Source organism: Labeo rohita, chromosome 13 (assembly GCF_022985175.1).
Source record: "Labeo rohita strain BAU-BD-2019 chromosome 13, IGBB_LRoh.1.0, whole genome shotgun sequence".
Classification (NCBI taxonomy): Eukaryota; Metazoa; Chordata; class Actinopteri; order Cypriniformes; family Cyprinidae; genus Labeo; species Labeo rohita.
The window spans coordinates 25,456,966-25,479,312 of record NC_066881.1 but is presented as its reverse complement, the minus strand read 5'-3'; the positions used below and the strand labels follow the sequence as shown (position 1 = coordinate 25,479,312).

The 22,347-nt window shown below is 36.8% G+C and overlaps 2 protein-coding genes across 2 annotated transcripts in view; one reads left to right on the top strand and one right to left on the bottom strand.

Annotated features, from left to right (window-relative positions):
• gmfb (glia maturation factor, beta) overlaps nucleotides 1–22,347 on the bottom strand; it is a 373,066-nt gene that overhangs the window by 245,657 nt on the left and 105,062 nt on the right. The window lies entirely within an intron of this gene.
• map3k9 (mitogen-activated protein kinase kinase kinase 9) lies at nucleotides 3,491–21,418 on the top strand. Its single transcript, XM_051126922.1, has 11 exons — nucleotides 3,491–4,141; nucleotides 6,370–6,783; nucleotides 8,814–8,994; nucleotides 11,102–11,250; nucleotides 11,781–11,956; nucleotides 13,392–13,632; nucleotides 13,934–14,056; nucleotides 14,153–14,276; nucleotides 14,370–14,482; nucleotides 17,498–18,223; nucleotides 19,347–21,418. The coding sequence occupies exons 1-11, from the start codon at nucleotides 3,760–3,762 to the stop codon at nucleotides 19,745–19,747; spliced, it is 3,030 nt and encodes a 1,009-aa protein (XP_050982879.1). The 5' UTR covers nucleotides 3,491–3,759; the 3' UTR covers nucleotides 19,748–21,418.

Genomic DNA, 22,347 nt, shown 5'->3' with positions numbered 1-22,347 from the left:
GTTGTTTTACAACAAACACTTTCTTTATCCACACACACTGACTTTGTGATCATGTACTGCCTACATAGACAGCATCTAATATATGCAACTAATTATGCAGCTTTCAAGATGACTTTAGATATATTTAGGCAGCATTGCTTGTATTCGTTAAGTTGAATCTCTTGTCCAAAAAAGCATTGTTAAAAACAGTTCAGTCTAATTTAAAATGTTTTTTTTTTTTTTTTGCATAAGTCGTTTATATTACATGATATGCACACTAACATTCAAAAAAGTCGGTTTGTTTTTAAATTTTGTTTTTCAGCATTAAATTGATCAGAAATGACAGTAAAGACCTTAATATTGTTGCAAAACATTTATATTTTAAAAAAATGCTGTTCAAATTTATATTCATCAAAGAATCAAAAAAAAAAACATGGTTGAGATACAACTACTTAAAAAACTGGAATTTGAGGGTGCAAAAAAATCTAAATATTGAGAAAATTGGCTTTAAAGTTGTTCAAATAAAGTTCTTAGCAATGCATATTACTAATCAAAAACTAAGTTTTGATACATTTACAATAGGACATTCACGAAATATCTTCATGGAACATGATCTTTACTTAATATCCTAATGATTTTTGGCATAAAAGAAAAATCGATCATTTAGACTAGTACAATGTATTGTTGGCTAATGCTACAAATACACCTGTGCTACTTAAGACTGGTTTTGTGGTCCAGGATCACATATTACAAATGTTTCTTGAGCACTAAATCAGCATATTAGAATGATTTCTGGAGGATCAGTGACACTGAAGACTGGATTACAGGCATAAATTACATTTTAAAATGTATTAAATTAGGAAAATTCTAATAATATTTAATACTTTTGCTTTCTTTACTGTATTTTTGATAAAATAAATGCAAGATGTGCATTTTTATACATTCACATTGTTAGCTTAGCAACATGATAACAGAAAACTTCTTTAAATCAGACTCCCAAGGAGCACAATTTACATGAGTTGCTGCCTATGTAGAGCGTTCCATATCAGTCAGTCTTGATGTTCCCTGTGTAGGCAGTAGACAGCAAGGCAGCTCACTAGGTTTTGGAACACAGCCACTTACACACCTCATAAGCTATTCTGTGCACCAGTATTAGGCATGATAAAGAATATGAATTATAATTTACACAGTATTCAGCTTGCGCACTCTGCGACTTTCAGTGTGCCGCTTGTTTTCTGCCAGCTTGTGTTGTTGAATGTGTCTGATGTGAGTCAGAGGGCAGCTAAAGTAGATCACTGTAGATCTTCACCACATCTGTGCACATGTGTATCTTTGAGAGGTAAAAGTAGCAGCATCATAAACCTTATTATCCTTTTTAATGGTCACGTTCTGCATTGGGCTCGAACTTAGAGCGTTTAGGATGTTGAATTGCTCTTTACGTCTCAGCCTGGATCAGATCACACACACCTATGCACTCACACATGCACACTTGAGTTAACTAAACACTGCTGATGCCTGGGGAGGGTTGTTATGATAATGCGGGTGGGCCTTCGTGTAGTATGGCTGAGCTTGAAAGTCAGCTGCAACCACCAGCTTTGAAGTTTTCTACTGCCAACTAACACTTCCAGCTGTTTAGATGCAGGTGAACTGGTTTAGAAGAGATTTCAGATGATGTCACTTATAACCTTGAAGTCACACAAGTCTTACAAATGTATCAGGGGTCTGAGTCTCTCTCTCTCACACACATACACACACACAAACACACTCCTCTTCAGCCTGGTGATGAAGCAGATGGTGGTTATGTTCATCTATTGTTGTTTTCTTTCTTTCTTTGTTTGTTTTTTACTCTTCTCTCACAAAAATATCATGTTTTATTTTCAGGGAATTATGCATGAAATTTACCTTAATTTAATTAATTTATGTCCGCTGATTTATTTATTTTGAATTCTTTTGGTCAACAGAAAAATAAAAAAAAATATTTGAAAAATCTCTGATATCAGTTGTGATAAATTTTATCTGGTCAAAGTATTTCCATCAGATTGTGTCACGTGGTCACAAACAGTTACAAATGTTTCTTATTTTATCATGAAATTATATTTTTGCTATATTAGTAAGGGTAAAGTAATTGAATATTTAATTAAGGTAAATTTGAACAAGTCAAGGGTGGGGAAAGTTATGTGTTCTAATATCATCAATTTATACAGGTATTAAAACACATTTCTTAATTGCAACATTTCTGTGATAAAGCAGTGATTTGTCATTTTTGTACATGGTTTACATTTTTGCTATTTCATTAAATATATTATTTTTATTCCCCTATAGTATTATCCTATAGTACATTAGTGTTGTCTTACCCTATACTGTGTCAGTATTTCCTATACAAAATAAGATTTTTCCTATACTTACAAAGGGATACACTACCAGTCAAAAGTTTTTGAACAGTAAGATCAATATTTTAGAAGAAGTCTCTTCTGCTCACCAAGGCTGCATTGATTTGATCTGAAGTACAGCGAAAGCAGTACAATTCTAAAATATTTTTACTACTTAAAATAACTGCTTTCTATCTGAATATATTTTAAAATGTAATTTATTCCTGTGATTTTAAGGCTGAATTTTTAGCATCATTACTCCAATCACATGATCCTTCAGAAATCATTCTAATATTCTGATTTGCTGCTCAAAAAACATTTATTATTATTATTATTATAAAACAGCCGAGTAGATTTTTTTTTTAGGTTTCTTTGATGAATAGAAAGTTCAGAAGAACAGCATTTATCTAAAACAGAAATCTTTTGTAACATAATAAATGTCTTGTGACCAATCCTTGCTAAATAAAAGTATTAATTTCTATAATCTATATAATTAATTTCTGACTCAAAGCTTTTAAATGGTATAGTGTATAATATTACAAAAGCTTTCAGATAAATGCTGATCTTTGGATCTTTCTATTCATCCTTCTATGCTGAAAATGTAGCTTTGATCACAGGAATAAATTACATTTTAAAATATATTCAAATAGAAAATAGTTATTTTAAATAGTAAAAATATTTAAATATTTTTTACATACAAGCTTGGCGAGCAGAAGAGTCTTCTTAAAAAAAAACATTAAAGATCTTACTGTTCAAAAACTTCTGGCTGGTAGTATATCTGTGCAGAAAGCAATTCACTGGTGTAAATGTGTGACAACTAACCCCAGTCTCATTTTGTAAGCTGATCTCTTTGTCCCTTTCGAAGAAAATGTGCTAAAACAAGCTACTTATGGTAATTCGGACTATTTGCTGTCTTAAATAGAAATGTATTGATCTTTCTGCTCTCAACTAAACCTTTTTCTACTGTAGTGCGCTGTCCAGCCCCGTGGTGCTGAAATGATTCTCCCGCATTTGCTGTGAACGAGATTTAGTGGGCGGGTCTTATAAAGAGGCGAGACGTGATTGATGCGCCACTGCGCCAATCAAATCGCAGCAATCAGGAATTCGTTAACACGTTAAACCACTGGAATCAAGTGCTGGGAGGGGGTGAGTGCTGCTGGCTCAGGAGCGGATGAGGGGTGCGGGACAATGTTGTAGCCAATTAACGCAAAAAGTGCCTTATGTTCGGGACCGAAAGATCATTTAACGAGCCGGAGTGGTCTCTTATGAGACGGGCTGCAGGTCTGGAGCTCGTTGAGGCGAGAGGTTGCTCGGATTAGTTGCTACTTATGCTGCGGCTTTGCGCCCGGTCTTGAGCTCTGCGGCAGGTGAGGAGCTGAACCGGGCCGGGTCGCCCTTATGGATCGGCAGCATGGATGCTTTCAGTTTCCCCTTTAACAGCAGCGGCGGCCCGGACTGCAAAGACGGCGATGAAGCCGCAGAGCCCCGGCCGGGAGCTCGTCTCCTCGGGTTCGGCCCTGCGGCGGCGGCGACCCCGTCCGGAGCCGGATACTGGACCGCCGTGTTCGATTACGAGGCTACCGCTGAGGATGAGCTCAGTCTGCGGAAGGGGGATCGGGTAGAGGTGTTGTCCAAGGACTCGCTGGTGTCCGGGGATGAGGGGTGGTGGACAGGTATGATCGAAGACCGGGTCGGTATTTTCCCTAGTAACTACGTGAGCAGTAACGGCATCTCGGAGAAGATTCGGGACACGCCGGAGGACTATGGCGATTATTCGGTGCCTCAGTTACACTGTGAGTAACCATGTATTTATGTACATAAAACATCACTGAGAACATAACATGCTTTATGTTTTGTGTTTAGTTGTTTTGGCCCACACTAATCAATAACCACATCAACACAGCTTGTGTTGCACATATTCTCCATCTACTGAGGGGGAAAAAGCCTAAACCAATCTAAAATGGTTTACTGATCTTCCAGCATGGCTAAACTGCATGGAGCTCAGCTGAGCTCCCAACCTGACTAGATGAGAAGTCCCCAAAAAACCTTTTAAATCCAAGCTGGGAGAGTAACTAAGAGCAGCAAACAAGCTTAGACATGGTTTCTCATTGTTGGTCTTGGCTGGTTGACCAGCACTTGTTTTCCAAAAACCAGCTCATAGGCCTAACAGCTGTCATATCCCAGCTGTCAACTTAGAACAATCTTAAAGGAACAGTTCACCTGAAAAATTAAAATTCTGTGATCATTGATTCACCCGACTCACCCACTTTTGTGTATGTGGAACACACAAAAAAAAAGATATTTTGAAAGTCAAACAACATTGGACCCCATTGACTTTCATTGTACAGACAGAGACATTTTTCAATATGTGACCCTGGACCACAAAACCAGTCATAAGGGTCAGTTTCTCCAATCTGAAATCTAAATAAATAAGCTTTCCATTGATGTGTGGTTTGTTAGGATAGGACAATATTTGGCTGAGATACAACTATTTGAAAATCTGGAATTTGAAGGTGTAAAAAAATCTAAATATCGAGAAAACTGGCTTTAAGGTTGTTCAAATTAAGTTCTTAGCAATGCATATTACTAGTCAAAAATTTTTTGATATATTTATGGTAGGAAATTTACAAAATATCTTCATGGAACATGATCTTTACTTAATTTCCTAATGATAGAAAAAAAAAAAGATAATTTTGACCCATACAATGTATTGTTGGCTATTGCTACAAATGTACCCATGCTACTGGTTTTGTGGTCCAGGGTCACATATATTTTCCATTAAGTTTTGCTCTCATTAGACACAAGCACAGCAGTGAAGTCACTGATTTTTGGGGGGATAAAGCTCATCTGGATTTGTATTCCACACCAGTAAGACATTTTATTGGTGGCAAGCTTATTGCTGTGTGCTTAGGATGAGAAAGCATATCTGCTGTGTCTTGCATCTCTCGTGCTCTCTGTTATCGTGTGAGTGCCCTTGTGTTGTCAGTCGTATGTCATGTGTTGCCGGTGGTCGTCTGCTTTTCTTGAATGGCTGCTGGCCTACTTTTTATCATGTGCTTCTTGCCAACTGCAATATTAATAAGAGACACAGTGGCCCAGACACACCGTCATCCCGACGGCCAGGGAGAGTCGATCGCACGCACGTCTTTGTTTTACTGCTTTCCATTTTCTACCACGTCAGCCATCATTTTTACAGCACGTATCCTAGTGTAAATCTGCTTTCTGCAGATTAATACCGGTCTCCTTCTGCCTGAATCTATCAGGCATTCGAGCTGTTACTCACATAAATAGCACATAAATCAGAAGATGTTTCTGTTTGTGTTCATGTTTAGTCTCTTTGTAATTCAGCCTCTGAAATAAACATGATGAATCACACTATGTATTCTCAGATGAAAAAACATATATACACAACCTGTAAAAAAAAAAAAAAAAAAAAAAAAAAAAAAAGAATAATTAGGATTTTTATAATGTTTTTGAAAGAAGACTCAAAAGGTGCATTTATTTGATCAAAAATACAGTAAAACAGCAATATTATGTAATAACAGAATTCTATTTGAATGTATTTTAAAATGTAATTCATTCCTGTGATGGCAAAGCTAAATTTTCAGCATCATTACTCCAGTCACATGATTATTTAGAAATCATAATATTATGTTTATTTGCTGTTCAACAAACATTTCATATAATTATCAATGTTAAAAACAGCTTACACAAAAACGGTTTTCAACACTAATAATATTAAGACTCATTATTAATATTTGAGCACCAATAATAATTTTGCACTAAACTTAAGCATATTAGAATGATTTCTGAATCATGTGACACTGAAGACTGGAGTAATGATCCTAAACATTCTGCTTTGCCATCACTGGAATGAATTACATTTTAAAATATTTGATTTAGAAAAGAGTTTAATATTACTGTTTTAACTGTAAAAAATCTATTTCAACCTTTTGACCAGCAATTAATAAATATGACACATCTATGGCATTGTTAGCCTATATTCTCTCTTTCTCTTTAGTACTCCAGATAGATTTCAGTGAGCTGGTGCTGGAGGAAATGATCGGTGTTGGAGGTTTTGGAAAAGTGTATCGTGCCATTTGGAAAGGGAAGGAGGTGGCGGTGAAAGCTGCTAGACGGGACCCCGATGAGGATGTGTCTCAGACGCTGGAGAGTGTTCGTCAAGAGGCCAAGCTCTTCGCCATGCTGAGACACCCCAACATTATGGGCCTTTTGGGAGTGTGCCTGCAGGAGCCCAACCTCTGCCTGGTGATGGAATATGCCCGTGGAGGGCCACTCAACCGGGCCCTGGCTGGGAAACGCATCCCTCCGCACACGCTGGTGGACTGGGCGGTACAGATCGCACGTGCCATGCTGTACCTGCACTGCCAAGCCATTGTACCCGTCATCCACAGAGACCTCAAGTCCAGCAACAGTAAGACATGTGTCAACATTATTAGACCTTATTCCAAGGGCTTTGTAAAGTTTTGACACCAAGGACCCCAATTATTATGCCAGCCATAAAATTTAATATAGAAAGACACATTTATATAGCTGGGGGAAAATAATCAGCATCATATTATAAAAAGAATATACACTACTAGTCACTGCAACGTTTTTGAACAGTAAGATTTTTTTTATGTTTTTAAAGAAGTCTTTTCTGCTCACAAAGTCTGCATTTATTTGATCCAAAGTACAGCAAAAACATGCAATTTTGAAACATTTTTACTATTGTAAAATATATGATTATATGATTTCTGAAGGATCATATGACTGGAGTAATGATGCTAAAATGTTTGAAATCACAGTTATAAATTACGTGATAAAATTTATTAAAATGGAAAACTTTTATTTTAACATTTTACTGTTTTTGCTGTACTTTGGATCAAATAAATGCAGGCTTGGGGAGCAAAATTCTTACTGTTCAAAAACACATTGTAGTATACAGTATGTTGTTTCCAAAATTAATTAATAGGATAAAATAATTTCTATTTTGATATATTTTATGGTAAGAAAGTCAAGTATTTATTTTTTGTATTAAGTTGACAGTGTATATTTTTCTACCCACTATATTTCAGTTTTTCTACCCAATATTAGAGTAATGTTAGATGTATAAACCTTTGAAAAGATTTTGGTTTAAATGTAGTATAATTCACTAGGACTGTAAATAGAATTAATGAAAAGTGTTTGAAAAGGAAAATGAAACAGTAATAATCTTAAATGTATTATTATTCAATAATAATTTATTAACATATTTAATTGTTCAGATATTTAAGTTCTGAAGTTAACATGGTAACTTTGATCATTTTTTCTAAACCTTTCCCCTTATATCTTTAGTAGTAGTTTTTAATATGTTTAAAAATATAGTTAATATCTGAAGTTAAAATGATATCTCTGACAACCTTAAAAAGTACATTTTGCAAAATCCTTTTTTTTTTTGCTAAAATTTCCCTCTTATTTTTTTTATGAATTTAATTAAATGTTTTATATTTTAAGTTAACATGGTAACCTTGATAACCTTTAAATGCATTTTGCTAAGTCTTTTCTTTCACTCATTTTTTTCACGAATATCTTTATTATACTTAATAATATATTTAATATCTGAAGTTAAGATAGTATCATTGACAACCTTTAATGATCCCTCTAATATCTTTAGTATGTTAAAAACATATAATATCTAAAGTTAACATGATATCTTTTACAGCCTGAAAAAGCACATTTAGCAAAATCCCTTTTTTCTCTTAAATTTTCCCAAACACCCCTTTGCGGTCCCCAACTTGAAAACCCCTGGAATATGTGTCAGTTTCATGTGTGTGTGGTTGTCAGTGGTTTGTATAGTAATTTGCATTAAAGGAGTGTGTGTTGGTGTGTGTTTTTGTAGCTGGAGGGCTTGGCTGGTGTATTGGCTCTCTGAGTGTGTAAGTGGTTTGTAATCCTGTGTTTGGCAGTTGACTTGTCTGATTGGATCCTCTAAACCCAAAGCGTATTACAGAGGATTTGTAATCACCTTCACTCCCTGCCACTTGATTGGCTACTCAAAACATGTTCTGGGCTCTCATAGGCCACTCGAATGTGATTAGCATTGGACCTTGCATACAGTTGGATGGTGTAGTTCAAAAATAAGTCTCTAAGCTTTTCATTGGTTGTGTTGTGGAAAAACAAAGTCAGCTAATTTTAACAACACAAACCTAGACAAAAACACACAGAATCTTACAGCCGAGCTGTGAAGTACATACAGAAGCAGTCTTTATGTACATATAAAATTAACCATCACTGGATTTGACTCATAACCTTTTCCATTCATGCACTACTGTGTTCTAATGAGGTTTGAAAGCTTTGACCAATTCAGCACCACTCTGGTGGACAGCTCCTTTACAAAGCTGCCTGTCAATCAAATGCTGTAGTCATAGTAACCTCTGTTTCTTGTACTTAATCATCATTATTGACATTGTCTCCGCCCCACAGTTCTGATTTTGGAACGCATAGAGAACGATGATCTGAGCAACAAGACTCTGAAGGTGACAGATTTTGGTTTGGCTCGCGAGTGGCATCGGACCACGAAGATGAGCGCAGCGGGGACGTATGCCTGGATGGCCCCTGAGGTCATCCGCTCCTCGACCTTCTCCAAGGGCAGTGATGTTTGGAGGTGGGCACCAAAAAATGTGTGTAAGTGTGTGTGTTTGTGACCTAGCTGCACTAAAGGCAAGTCATTCTACGTGGCAGTCATCTTGGCAAGGCTTCAGCATCTCGTACTGTCCCTGTGTAACCTTATTAAAGGAGTACTTCACTTCCAGAACAAAAATTTACAGATAATTTATTCACCCCCCTCCAAGATGTTGATGTCTTTCTTTCTTCAAGTCAATAAGAAATTATGTTTTTGAGGAAAACATTTCAGGATTTTTCTCCATGTAGTGGACTTCAGAGGTGTCCCCAAGTTTAAATTTCCAAAATGCAGTTTAAATGCAGGACTCTTAATGATCCCAGCTGGGGAAGAAGTGTCTTATTTAGCAAAATGATCTATATTTTCGAAACAAATTGACAATTTGTATGCTTTCTAACCTCAAATGCTTGTCTTGTCTAGCTCTGCGGTTCAAGGCAGTTAGGGTATGTCAGGGCCACTGCTCTGCACATTTTGTATGTTTCTGAGCCATTTGAAGCTGCATTTGAACTGCATTTTTGTTCAAAACTTAAATGGAGATAGAAATGCTTAAATAAAAATACATTTTTATCAATTTTGGGACTTTTTCAAAAACATATATTGTTTATAAAAAGTTTGAAGAATGTCTGTATTATAAAATAAAAAGTAATAAAAAAATAGGCTTAGGTTTTGATTTGTGTGTAGTTACTGTAATTCGCTTAATCTAAGACTAATAAGTGTTGTTATCATTACGTAAAATTATTACAATACTATATACAATTGAAATAGTTCTGAAATACAGTAAAATTTAAGTATTTGCTAAAAAACTTTTAAAAAGAAAGTTAAAAATGAAATAAAGCAGATTTGAGTGCTAAAATCACTTAAACTAAAACTGAAATAAAAAGCTATATAGAAATATAAGAAATTTATATATATTATATATATATATATATATATATATATATATATATATGAATATACAACTAAATAGCAAAAAAGAAATAGAAAGATTAAATATATATATTTTTTCAGTCAAATGTAAATCTGTGTCCTAGTCACATTTTCTTTTTCTTGGTTAAATAAACATTTCTTACACTATCAGAAAAATAAAAATAAGTAAAAATTTTATTTTATATAGACAATGTTTCTTTAGGAAAACAAGTGATTTATAACTTTTAATGTTATATTTTTTGTAATATTGGCTTTTTTTTTTGTTCTACAATGTTCCTCCCTTGCCTCCTCAAAGGAAACACACTAGTAATACTATATAAATACTATACTGAAAAGACGTCATGTAGTTATTAAGGTCATTATGGAATGCATAATATATAATTGAAGCAAATCATACATTTGTAGCACAAATTGCACAGCCATAGTACAGTTTTGTTTGACTGACAAACTATAGGTCGCAGATGGCAGTGTCCAATGAAGGTTTTGGTTACCACGGTAACAATCAAATGGTGTCATTAGCCCAGTTTCTGAGGCTGGTCTGTGTGTTGTTTGGTGCTGTGCTGTGCTTAGCTATTAGTGTCTGAATTTTGCTTCTCGCCACAAGTCCTGATTACAGAGTACAGAAGGGGAGGGATGGATAGTAAAGAGATAAAAATAGAAATCTTCTCAATATGTGTCAAAGAAATGTGGTTCTTTTGATACTTTGTTCTCTACCTACACTAACAAGGTGTGATGTGTTTGTGTTGTGTGTGTATGGCTGCAGAATCAGTTGGTTGTACTTCATTTGATGCACTGTAACTGTAACTACAGCTTGAAATCTACAGTAATATGTATAATTTATAGTATTTTAAATATATGCTGATGTCTTTCCATCTTTTCTATTAGGTTTCTGTCAGACTGTCAACAAGGCAACATTTTTTGCCCAGTTAGCCGCTGAAGTGTGTATTTTACATTTGAAAGAATATCACACTACAAAGAGACACTTTGAAATGTTAATACAGGGATTTTTTGTTTATTTTGGAACACAATACCTGTCATCCATTTTATAGTGTTGCTGTTTTATAAGATTCTGCTAGTCCTTGCACAAAAAAATGTTGGTGACAGCTTGTTACGTTAGTAGTCATGTTTAAACTTCAAACTCTCTGTCTGTGTCTCTTTCTCTCAGTTATGGAGTTTTGCTGTGGGAGCTGTTGACAGGAGAGGTGCCATTTCGTGGCATTGATGGTCTGGCGGTAGCTTATGGTGTGGCCATGAACAAACTGTCTCTGCCGATCCCCTCCACCTGTCCTGAGCCATTTGCCCGGCTGATGGAAGGCATGAAAATCTCATATGTAGCAGTTGTAGTGTAACTTATTAACTTAAAGGGACCCTCATGTCGTTCCAAACCCGTAAGACCTTCGTTCATCTTTGTTTATCTTCTTGTAGCTTCATAAAATTAAGGTTGAACCACTGATGTCACATGGACTATTTTAATGATGTTCTTACTCCCTTTCTGGGCCTTGAACATGTCAATTGTGTTGCTGTCTATGCAGGTTCAGAAAGCTCAGATTTCATTAAAAATATCTTAATTTGTGTTTGGAACGACATGAGGGTGAGTAATTAATGACAGAATTTTCATTTTTAGGTGAACTATCTCTTTAAGAAATGTGTCTAACTAAATTAAAAGTCTGTTAGGATGCCTGTATACTTTACAACTTATGTTATATGATGCAATGTTAACTTAGATTAAAATGAATAATCAAAAAGGCTTATTGTCACACCCGCACCCCATCTCTGAGTGCTCAGCTGGCATTCTTTTCAGCTGACTGTCTGTCTGTGGTGTTTGTTTCTCTCACCTGCTGTAGACTGTTGGAATGTGGACCCTCATGCACGACCCCCCTTCACCAGTATTCTAGACCAGCTGACGGCTATCGAGGAGTCTGGCTTCTTTGAAATGCCGGCAGAGTCCTTCCAATCCCTGCAGGATGACTGGAAGCTGGAGGTTCAGGAGATGTTCGACCAGCTCAGAGCCAAAGAGAAGGTTTACATGCTCTCAGCTGTCTAAATGAGGACATCCCATAGACTTTTTATTATAAAGCTATAAAAAACCATAGATACTGCTGACTAATCCAAACACTATGCCTCAAAGAAAAAATTTAAAAATTGTAAAAATTTTAAATATACACTACCAGTCAAAAGTTTTTGAACAGTAAGATTAAGATTTTCTTCTGCTCACCAAGCCTGCATTTATTTGATTCAAAATACAGCAAAAGCAGTAATATTGTGAAATATTTTTACTATTTAAAAAAAACTATTTCTATTCGAATATATTTTAAAATGTAATTTATTCCTGTGATCAGGAATTAATTGATTTAAATTGATTAAATTGATTTAAATTGATCAAAAGTGATGATAAAGACATTTATAATGTTACAAAAAAAAAATTCTCTTTCAGATAAATGCTGTTCTTGTGAACTTTCAAATCAAATAAAAAATTCTACTCAGTTGTTTTCAAAATAATAATAATAATAATAAATGTTTTTTGAGCAGCAAATCAGAATATTAGAATATTAGAAAGAATTTCTGAAGGATCATGTGGCTGGAGTAATGATACTAAAAATTTAGCTTTGAAATCACAGGAATAAATTGCATTTTAAAATATATTCAAATAGAAAACATTAATTTTTTTTTTTAGTAAATATATTTTTAAAATATTGCTGTTTTTGCTGTACTTTGGATCAAATAAATGCAGGTTTGGTGAGCAGAAGAGACTTTTTTAAAAATCATTTTAAAAAAAAACCTTTGGACTGGTAGTGTACATACATAAACTAATCAAAATTTTGGAGTTGATTTTGTTTTCTCTTATGCTCATCAAGGCTGCATTTATATGATCACAAACACAGTAAACCAGTAATGTTGTAAAATATTTTTACAGTTTAAAACAATAGTTTCCTGTTTTATTATATTTTAAAATGTAATTGATTCCTCTGCTGCTTAATATTTTTTTTCTAGAAACCGTGATAAATTTAAGATTCTTTGATGTATAGAAAGTTCAAAAGGAAAACATTTATTTAAAACAGAAATCTTTTGTAACATTAGAAATGCCTTTACTGTCACATATTTGATTAATTTAATGCATCCTTGCTGAATAAAAGTATTAATTTCTTTTAAAACAATCCTAAATTGCACACACACTTGTTAAATAAAAGTTAAATTGAAATAAAAAACAAACTTTAATTTAAACTTGAAACATATTAATTAAAAGTACTGGAAAATCGCAGTCAGAAGATTTTGTAAACATTTTATTTGCAGTTCAATCTCTGTTAAACTCACTGCTGTGGTGGTGCCAAAATCAGTATGACATAATACTGATTAAACTCCTTAATGAATGTGCACCAGATGAATTCACCAGATTCTACACGCTACATATAGCAAAATGATAAGTTGGATTTCTCAAGTTCTCTCTCTTGCTGTAGGAGTTGAGATCCTGGGAGGAGGAACTGAGTCGTGCAGCTGTGCAGCAGAAGTACCAGGAAGAGGCTTTACGGCGGCGGGAGCAGGAACTTGCGGAAAGAGAAATTCACATTCTGGAGCGAGAGCTCAATGTCATCATTCACCAGCTGTACCAGGAGAAACCACGAGTTCAAAACCGCCATGGAAAGTTTAGGCGCAGTCGACTCAAACTGCGTGATGGGAACCGCATCAGCCTGCCTTCCGGTTAGTATTTCATAGTATTAAATGAATGCATCATACAAATAGCACTACTCATGTGAAGCAAATAAAATTTAAGTCAAATTTGATTTCATTAGATTTATATTTGGTGAAATAGTACAGTTTTTAATTGGAACTATTTTATTGATACATCTTGTTCTTAAATAAATGACAATAATTTCTATAAAGCATTTCTCTCACTTTGTCTGTCATTTTTGGAGTTTTCCACAATGCACTGTGGGATTGCCTATGTGCAACTGTGTGTAATGTGAATGTTTGTGTATATAATGGTATGTTTGTGTTTCAGATTTCCAGCATAAGATTACAGTCCAAGCTTCTCCTTCTTTGGACAGAAGGCGGAGCCTCTTGGGCAGTAACTCCACCCCTCCAAACAGCCCCCCTGTTTTGCCACGCCTCCGAGCGATCCAGTGTATGTGTGTTTATGCATCTGGTTGATTTTGTGTATATTACTGTGAATATTTGTTTGGGTCAGTTTCCTAATAAGGAACATGCTTCATGCTGACAGTGACCCCTGGGGTTGGAGTTCAAGCCTGGGGTCGTAATGCTGCATTCCAGTATGATGAAGAGGAGGACAGGAAGACTTCACGCAAGAAAGGGAGAACGCAAAGGGAACACAGTGCTGATGAGAGGTGTGCGTGTATGTGTGTTTCTAAACAAAGCATAAATTTTCACCAAATGTTTACACAATCACGAACTTCTACGTGCATGTGTTCCTCACTCAGTTTGAGGACTCCTAAAGAGGGCAGTCGGCAGCGTTCCTGCAGTGCTCCGAACCTGCGACGATCCCCCAGACACAGTCCTGCTGTTCCTGGCGTGTGCAGCCTGGCAGAGACTGGTAACAGTCACATTACACTTGATGTTTGGCATCTTCATTGACAATTGTGAATGTTTTTCATTTGGAATCTACCCATATTACACCCTTTTTGCGTTCACAATATGAATATGCACTGAAAGGAATAGTTCACCCAAAAATGAAAATTCTGTCATTAATTACTCACCCTCATGTCGTTCCAAACCTGTAAGACCTTTGTTCCTCTTTGGAATACAAATTAAGATATTTTTGATGAAATCCGAGAGCTTTCTGACCCTGCATAGACAGCAACGTTAGTACCACATTCAAGGCCCAGAAAGGTAGAAAGAACATTGTTAAAATAGTGGTTCAACCTTAATTTTATAAAGCCACAAGATCTTTGCATGCATCGTGAATGCAATCAAAGACTGACATGGAAGAGGAAAAAATAGCTGAATATGTTATTTTTGTTTTTTTGTGCACAAAAAGTATTCTCGTAACTTCATAAAATTAAGGTTGAACCACTGATGTCACATGGACTATTTTAACAGTGTCCTTAAAACATGTCTGGGCCTTGAACGTGGTAGGGTCAAAAAGCTCTTGATTTCATCAAAAATATCTGATTGGAGTGTCTGTTTGTACTAACTGCAAATAGACCACCTTGTTGGCAGAGGCTATTTACACTAACTCTGCCCCCAAGTGTGATTGGTGTAGTCAGCACTACAAAAGACATCAGTCATCAGCTCCAGTGACGCAGAGGGTAATGCACGTCTCAAAGGCTTTTTAATGCGATCAACCTGGGTTCGAACCCAAACTGAACTTTTTTTCTTCCTTTTCAAATCTCATATCACATCGGAAAGGCATTTATTTTCAATTAAAATTAAGGAAATAATCAAAAAACTGAAAATAAAGTATTGAGTAAGGTTAGGGTGGGTGTAGGGAGGCCTTAATTGTCCCAAAAAGGTGGCATCCATTTAATAATTAGAAGTAAAATGATCATTTACATGCAGTACGTTATTGTTGCATACTGTTTTAAAATGTACTACAATACTGAGGTGCAGATAGTTGCCACTATTTGCAATAAGTAGTAATAATAGCAGAAAATCCTGTTATTTTAACATATAGTATAAATAGAATCTATAGCTATTTGCACTTATAAATAGTATAAATGGCATATTGCTAAAAAACACTGCTATTTTCACTTTGTGTAAATAGCCTCTATTTCTATTTACACTTAGTGCAAATAGCTGCTGCCCTATCTTAATTTGTGTTCCAAAGATGAATAAAGGTCTTACAGGTTTGGAACGACATGTGTGTGAGTAATTAAGTCAAGTCAAGTCAAGTCACCTTTATTTATATACCGCCTTTAACAATACAGAATTGTGACAAGGCGGCTGTACAGTATTAAATAGGAAACAGTACATCAACAATGCCAAAGGCAACATTAAACACTCACATTATAGGTAAAGGTAGTTAATCAAAAACAATAAAATAAAATGCAATATTGTGTTAAGAGAAAGTGTCCCCAACTAAGCAAGCCAGAGGCGACAGCGGCAAGGAACCAAAACTCCATCGGTGACAAATGGAGAAAAAAACCTTGGGAGAAACCAGGCTCAGTCGGGGGGCCAGTTCTCCTCTGGCCAAAGTTCCCGTGGTCTTGTGCCGACAGCCGTCTAGGTGATGTGGTCTTTAATGTGGATCCGTCTCTGGGGCTCATCTAGTTGATGTGGACTCCGCTGACATTCAGGGCTGTAGAGGTCGTCTCTAGGTGCTGATCCACCGTCTGGGCTGGGTTCGTCTGGGCCCTGAATGTCAGCGGAGTCCACATCAACTAGATGAGCCCCAGAGACGGATCCACATTAAAGACCACATCACCTAGACGGCTGTCGGCACAAGACCACGGGCTCATCTAGTTGATGTGGACTCCGCTGACATTCAGGGCTGTAGAGGTCGTCTCTAGGTGCTGATCCACCGTCTGGGCTGGGTTCGGACTGGATCCGGGGGACTGCAGTGACCATCTGATCTGGATACGGACTGGATCTGGTGGTTAATGTGACCTCGGAATAAGAGAGAAACAGACTAATATTAGCGTAGATGCCATTCTTCTGACGATGCACCGAGTACATCGGGTGTTATGGGAAGTGTTCCCGGTTCCGGTTGACCTAATTAGTGCAGCCTAACAATCCTTTAACGGATTTGAATTATAAGAATGTGGATTTGTTATGTGTAAGCAAGGTTAAAGAGATGGGTCTTTAATCTAGATTTAAACTGACAGAGTGTGTCTGCGTCCCGAACATTGTAGGGTAGATTGTTCCAGAGTTTGGGCGCTAAATAAGAAAAAGATCTGCCGCCCGCGGTTGATTTTGATATTCTCGGTATTATCAAATTGCCAGAGTTTTGAGAACGCAGCGGACGTGAGGGACTATAATGCGATAAGAGCTCACTCAGGTACTGGGGAGCTAAACCATTCAGGGCTTTATAAGTAATTAGCAAGATTTTAAAATCTATACGATGTTTAATAGGGATTCTGTTTAATAACAGAATTTTCATTTTTGGGTGAACTATATCTTTAACTATAATAATTAATTAACAAGATAAATTCTATCTATCAGAGAATAAATAGCCAAGAAATAGTCAAAATTAATCAGGGATTTGGAATAATGAAAATTTTCAGATGTGGGATTAATTACTTTTTTTGCAATCCAGTAATTTTCTCTTCCAGTTCAAAATTTGCCCAACTCTGTGTCAAACGGTCATAAGTAGATACATTCAATTACATAACACTGAAATTGTATTGTCATTGCATCATGCTTATGAAATATTTTCATTATTTTGACATTTCTGTCATCTCACTTATAACAAACCAGTTTTAACTCATAATACTAGGTTGAAATGTCAGAAATCTCACAGATTTCTTTAAAAATTTTAATATTTGCAACAAAGGAGAATCAAATAAACCATAAATCAAAAAACTTCATCCTGTAACTGACAAGATGTGAAGACTGGATATGGTGCAACTTTGTGAAATCTTTCTCCCCCCACCTCTTTCTCTCTCTGTAGAAAATGAGGACTGCTGCTTCCCATCAGAGTCAGGTGACTCCCCTGGCCAATCATACCTCTGCATCCCATTCCACAGGGATGGACCCGCTGCGGACAGTTACGGCATTGAGAGCAGCACGACTGGAATGGCTTCTGACGTTTCCCCCAGTTATACGCGGCGGAGCCCCAGTGGCAGCCGTAGATCAGAACTAGTGTTGCTGGGCTGCGGGGTGGCTCTGGCTGCTGTCGGTTTAGGCCAAAACCTATTGGACCTGGTGCGTGTGGAAGAGAGTGTACGTCCGCGATGGGAAGGGCTGTTTCATCGTAGCGGGGGTCAAAGTCGTGGCGCCAGCCCACCCACACGCAAACTGTTCAAACGGGAAAGCCCCCGTCGCCCTCCCCCTCTGCCCACGTCCCTCACACTCCTGTCTCTTTCGTCCGTGTCTGATTGTAACTCAACCCGTTCTCTCCTGCGCTCTGACAGTGAAGAGCTGCTCGTGCTCCGCCCACCTACGCCCCCTGCTCTGCCCCCTGGACAGACCCCACCTCCTCTGAACCCACTGGTCAACACCCACCTGGAGAGCTTTAAACGCCACCCTCGGCAGTCTCTGACGCCAACACATGTGCCCTCTGCGCCCAGCGCCGCCTGCAGGCTTCATCGCACACCATCAGATGGAGCGATAAAGATGGGGTGCTCACCTGCCCATAACAACCACAATCCCACCCCTACCACACCCTCAAAAACAGGTGAGAAACTCATGCAAACCTCTGGATCAGTGCTTGTTTTTGTTCAGGTCTATTTATTAAGACTCCAGTCTTCAGTGTCACATGATCCTTCAGAAATCATTCTAATTCTAATCATTCTAATCTAATTCTAACATCTAATCATCTAATCATGTTGATATACTGTTCAAGAAACATTTATTATTATTATTATCATCAATATTTAAACAGTTGAGTACATTTATATATACATTTATATATATATTTTATATAATAATTTATTATATAAATTAGTACTTTTATTTAGCAAGGATGCTTTAAATTGATGATAAAGACATTATACTGTTACAAAAGATTTCTGTTTTAAATAAATGCTGTTCTTCTAAACTTTCTATTTATCACAGAAACCTTTAAAAAATCTACTCAGCTGTTTTCAGCATAATAATAATAATAATATGTTTTTTCAAATCAGAATATTAGAAAGAATTCTGAAGGATCATGTGACTGGAGTAATGATGCTAAAATTCAGCTTTGAAATCACAGGAAAAATATTTTAAAATATTTTCACATAGAAAACAGTTATTTTAAATAGTAAAAATATTTTAAAATGTTACTGTTTTTGCTGTACTTTGGATCAAATAAATGCAGGTTTGATGAGCAGAATACAGTAGTCAACATTTGAAGTGGATCGACAAAGTTCATCAAAGTTATCCTAAGACAAGAAAAGGTATTGTTTTTGTTTTAGAACAACTTTGATGAAAGGTTTTGATCCACTTCAAATGTTGACTATTATAGACTTCTTTAAAAAACATTAAAAATCTTACTGTTCAAAAACTTTTGACTGGTAGTGTATAATAACTTTTAAATTATTTAATTTCATTATTAATTAATTTAATGCATTAAATTAAAATGCTTCTTAAAAATTTTTTTTTTTTTTTTTTTTTTGTAAAACCACATAAAAACCAACGAAGAGTACATTTAGAGAGTGTTTTAAACAAGATAATTTCTTCCTTTTAAAATATTCCTTTTTTTATATATATATATCATTCCTCAGTTAACGAAATTTGAATTCCTTTCACAGAAACTGATTCAGTTTGTAGCTGTAACTTGGTTTCATTTTGTGCCTTTTGTGATGTCATATGTGCAGTGACTCCGTGGACATTAAGTGAGGACCCCTCAGAGGTGCCCCGTCTTCCTGATCCAAATATCATCTTCCCACCTACGCCACGTCGCCGCTTCCAACCTGAGCGTCCCAAGACTCTGGATTTCCTGGCTAGGCCCCGCCCCTGTCCACGAGCTCGCTGTGGATCCCAGTGGGGCGAATCTCCTGCCCACACGTCCAGCACTGAAACCCCATCCACTGTGGAATTTGGAGGAGGTATGGCTGTCTTGCCCACTCCAATGGAACCACCAACCCCCTGTTCCCCCTGGGTGAATGACAGCCTTTTGGACCAACAGGATGAAGGACAATACAGAGATGGGACACGGCCTCTCTCATCAGATCCCAGAGACTCACCTTACAGAGTGCGACCAGGGTTTTGCTCCTGATTTCACCCCTCACACATTTAGACCCACTTGGTTTCAGATGTAGCACTTAGACTGTTAAATCAATGCAAATGGGAGTTCTGGATACTCTGGAGGAAAAAACCCCTGCTTAAACCAGACTAAGATGGTTTGCTTATCTTAGCAAACTAAAGGTTTAAGCTGGTCTTAGCTGGTTTAAGATAGTCTCCCAGCCTGGTGAAACTAGCTGGGTGGTCAGCTGGTCGCCCAAGTGCCCAAAACCCCTCTTAAACCAGCCAAAAGACCAACTGGACTAGAAGACCAACTAAGACCAGCAAATCAGCTTGGTCTGATTTAAAAATGTTTTTTTTTCCCGGTAGGGTATATAAGTATTCACTATATTAAGAACAGATCTTAGTGATAAGAATTAATTACCCAGCATAAACCAAAGGTGCTTGGTTTTTGCATAATGCATATGCTGTTCCGGTCTAAACTATTCAATATTCAGTTCAGTATTACAGATCGTCAACACATATATATACTCCCCATTTCCTTCCTAAGTATTTAATCAAGACACATTTACTTGAGAATCAAAATAACTTTCGTCAAATTCAGTGACTTTATGCTTAAAACAAAAAAAATATATATCTGCCAATGGAGTAAGAAAAGTAAAACGAAATGTGCCGAAGAGCCTTATATATTTGTGCAAATCATTTTATCCCATCCTGCTTAGTAAACAAGGGTCAGTTCAATACAGGATTTGCATAAAAGCTGATTCTGGAAGGTCAAAGCTAAAACATTCATGCTTAAACATAGTATCCAGAACAAATAAGAATAGCCTTTTCCAGATGTGCTTGTTATCTGGAAACAATCACTGTCTGCATATTTAGGGATTTAAGCACTGAATTGCCTTTTCCAGATGTCCTTGTTATCTGGAAACAATCACTGTCTGCATATTTAGAGGTTTAAGCGCCTTTTGTAATTGTTAGAATGGTCATGGATCAGCGATTTCCACATAAAACTGATCATACAGACCAAACCGTTACTCATAGAGACTTGAAACTTGGAGGGATGGTAGTACTCACACAGTCTACAACATGACCAAAGCTCGCCCCAATCGGCCTGATGGGGGCGCTACAGCGAACAAAAGTATGAAATTGCTCTAAACCGTCAGTCACAGGCTCAAGTGTCTTATGTTGTTGGAATACTTAACTCATGGTGAACAAAATGTCTCAAAATGTCAGATTGAACCAAACCAGTGCAGAAAGATTCTCTGGAGAGTGAATATCAATAATTAAAAAAAAAGTTGAACTTGTGACTCACCATCGCAAAAGGGACGCCAAAACGTTCAAAAGGGACAGGGCTATTTTTAGTAAAATGCCTATAACTCCTGAACAGAACGAGATCTCCGCCAAACTCAGAACACTTATGTAAGAGCTCAATCTGAGGTCACAGGAAAAAAATAGCGGAGCTTGGCCACGTAATGGTGCTTTAAGAGGGAAGAAGCATAAAAATGGCTATTACTATGCAATCATTTGTGCTATCAACATGAAAACTAGTGTGCACGTTCGTGGTTCAATGTGCCACATGTGTCTGTAAGGACATTTGTGTATCTCCAAAAACATGGCCACCATTGGCCAACAGATTTTGAACACCTGTTAGACAAGGTTAATGGAGGCAGAATCGAAATTGGAAATTTGAAAAGAAATAGGCCACTTTGGGGGGTGGGGGGGTTGGGGGGTGGGGATACCACTTAAATGATTGCGTAAATGATTGTACATTGCACGGTTTTTTGCATATATGTACGATATTCAAATCATACAATAGAGCTTCTCATTCTGGACCACTTTGCCTCTAGAACCACTGCTGTCAATTAAATTGTTCACTCAATCTGGACATTGCAATACAATTCTCTGGACTCTCTAGGTCTTTAATTATCAAAAAAAAAAAAAAAATTGAAATTTACCCTTTGGGAGGCTATAATGGGGTCATTTAGAAAAGGGGAATGTCCAAATTTACACAAAATCCTATAAAGCCTAAAGGAAAACTCAAAACTTAATGAAACCTGGTGAGCACATGAGACAGGAGATTCTAAACAAGCATGTAAAGTTTTAAGAATATCGGACCAAAGCTGGCACTATAACAGTCATAAACATGAAAAAAAAAAACAGAATATTTCTATGGTAAATTACCTGGATTTGCCAAAAATGCTAAATCATTAATTTAGGTGGTTTCAGGCTTGCTAAATAATGTTTTTTTTTCATACGTTCTAAAATGCCTTAAAGCGCTTGAATCCCGATAATCGCTGCTTGCAGCTATATTTCATATTGATATTTTCGCTGCATGACATTCTCTAGTTTTATTGTTGACACATCTGAAGCGTGAGCAGTAAAGGGACTGCCCTCTTCTGGAAAGGGGGCAGAACCAGCAGCTCATTTGCCTGTAAAGATATACACATGAAAACAGCATGTTTTTGCTCACAACCAAAGAAAGGCAAATTTGACATGTCATAATAAAAGATCTGTGCGTATTTTGAGATGAAACTTCACATACACATTCTGGGATACTTATATTACATAATTTAAAAAAGGGGCACAATAGGTCCCCATTAAAGCAACTGTATTTCTTTTTGTGTATTTTTTTTT

Bases quoted from the DNA above. Each gene is read 5' to 3' on its own strand.
- map3k9 (XM_051126922.1), top strand. From the start codon at position 3,760: ATGGATGCTTTCAGTTTCCCCTTTAACAGCAGCGGCGGCCCGGACTGC. The intron at 14,277-14,369 runs GTGTGCGTGTAT...TTCCTCACTCAG, and splicing joins GAACACAGTGCTGATGAGAG to TTTGAGGACTCCTAAAGAGG. The intron at 18,224-19,346 runs GTGAGAAACTCA...TCATATGTGCAG, and splicing joins TACCACACCCTCAAAAACAG to TGACTCCGTGGACATTAAGT.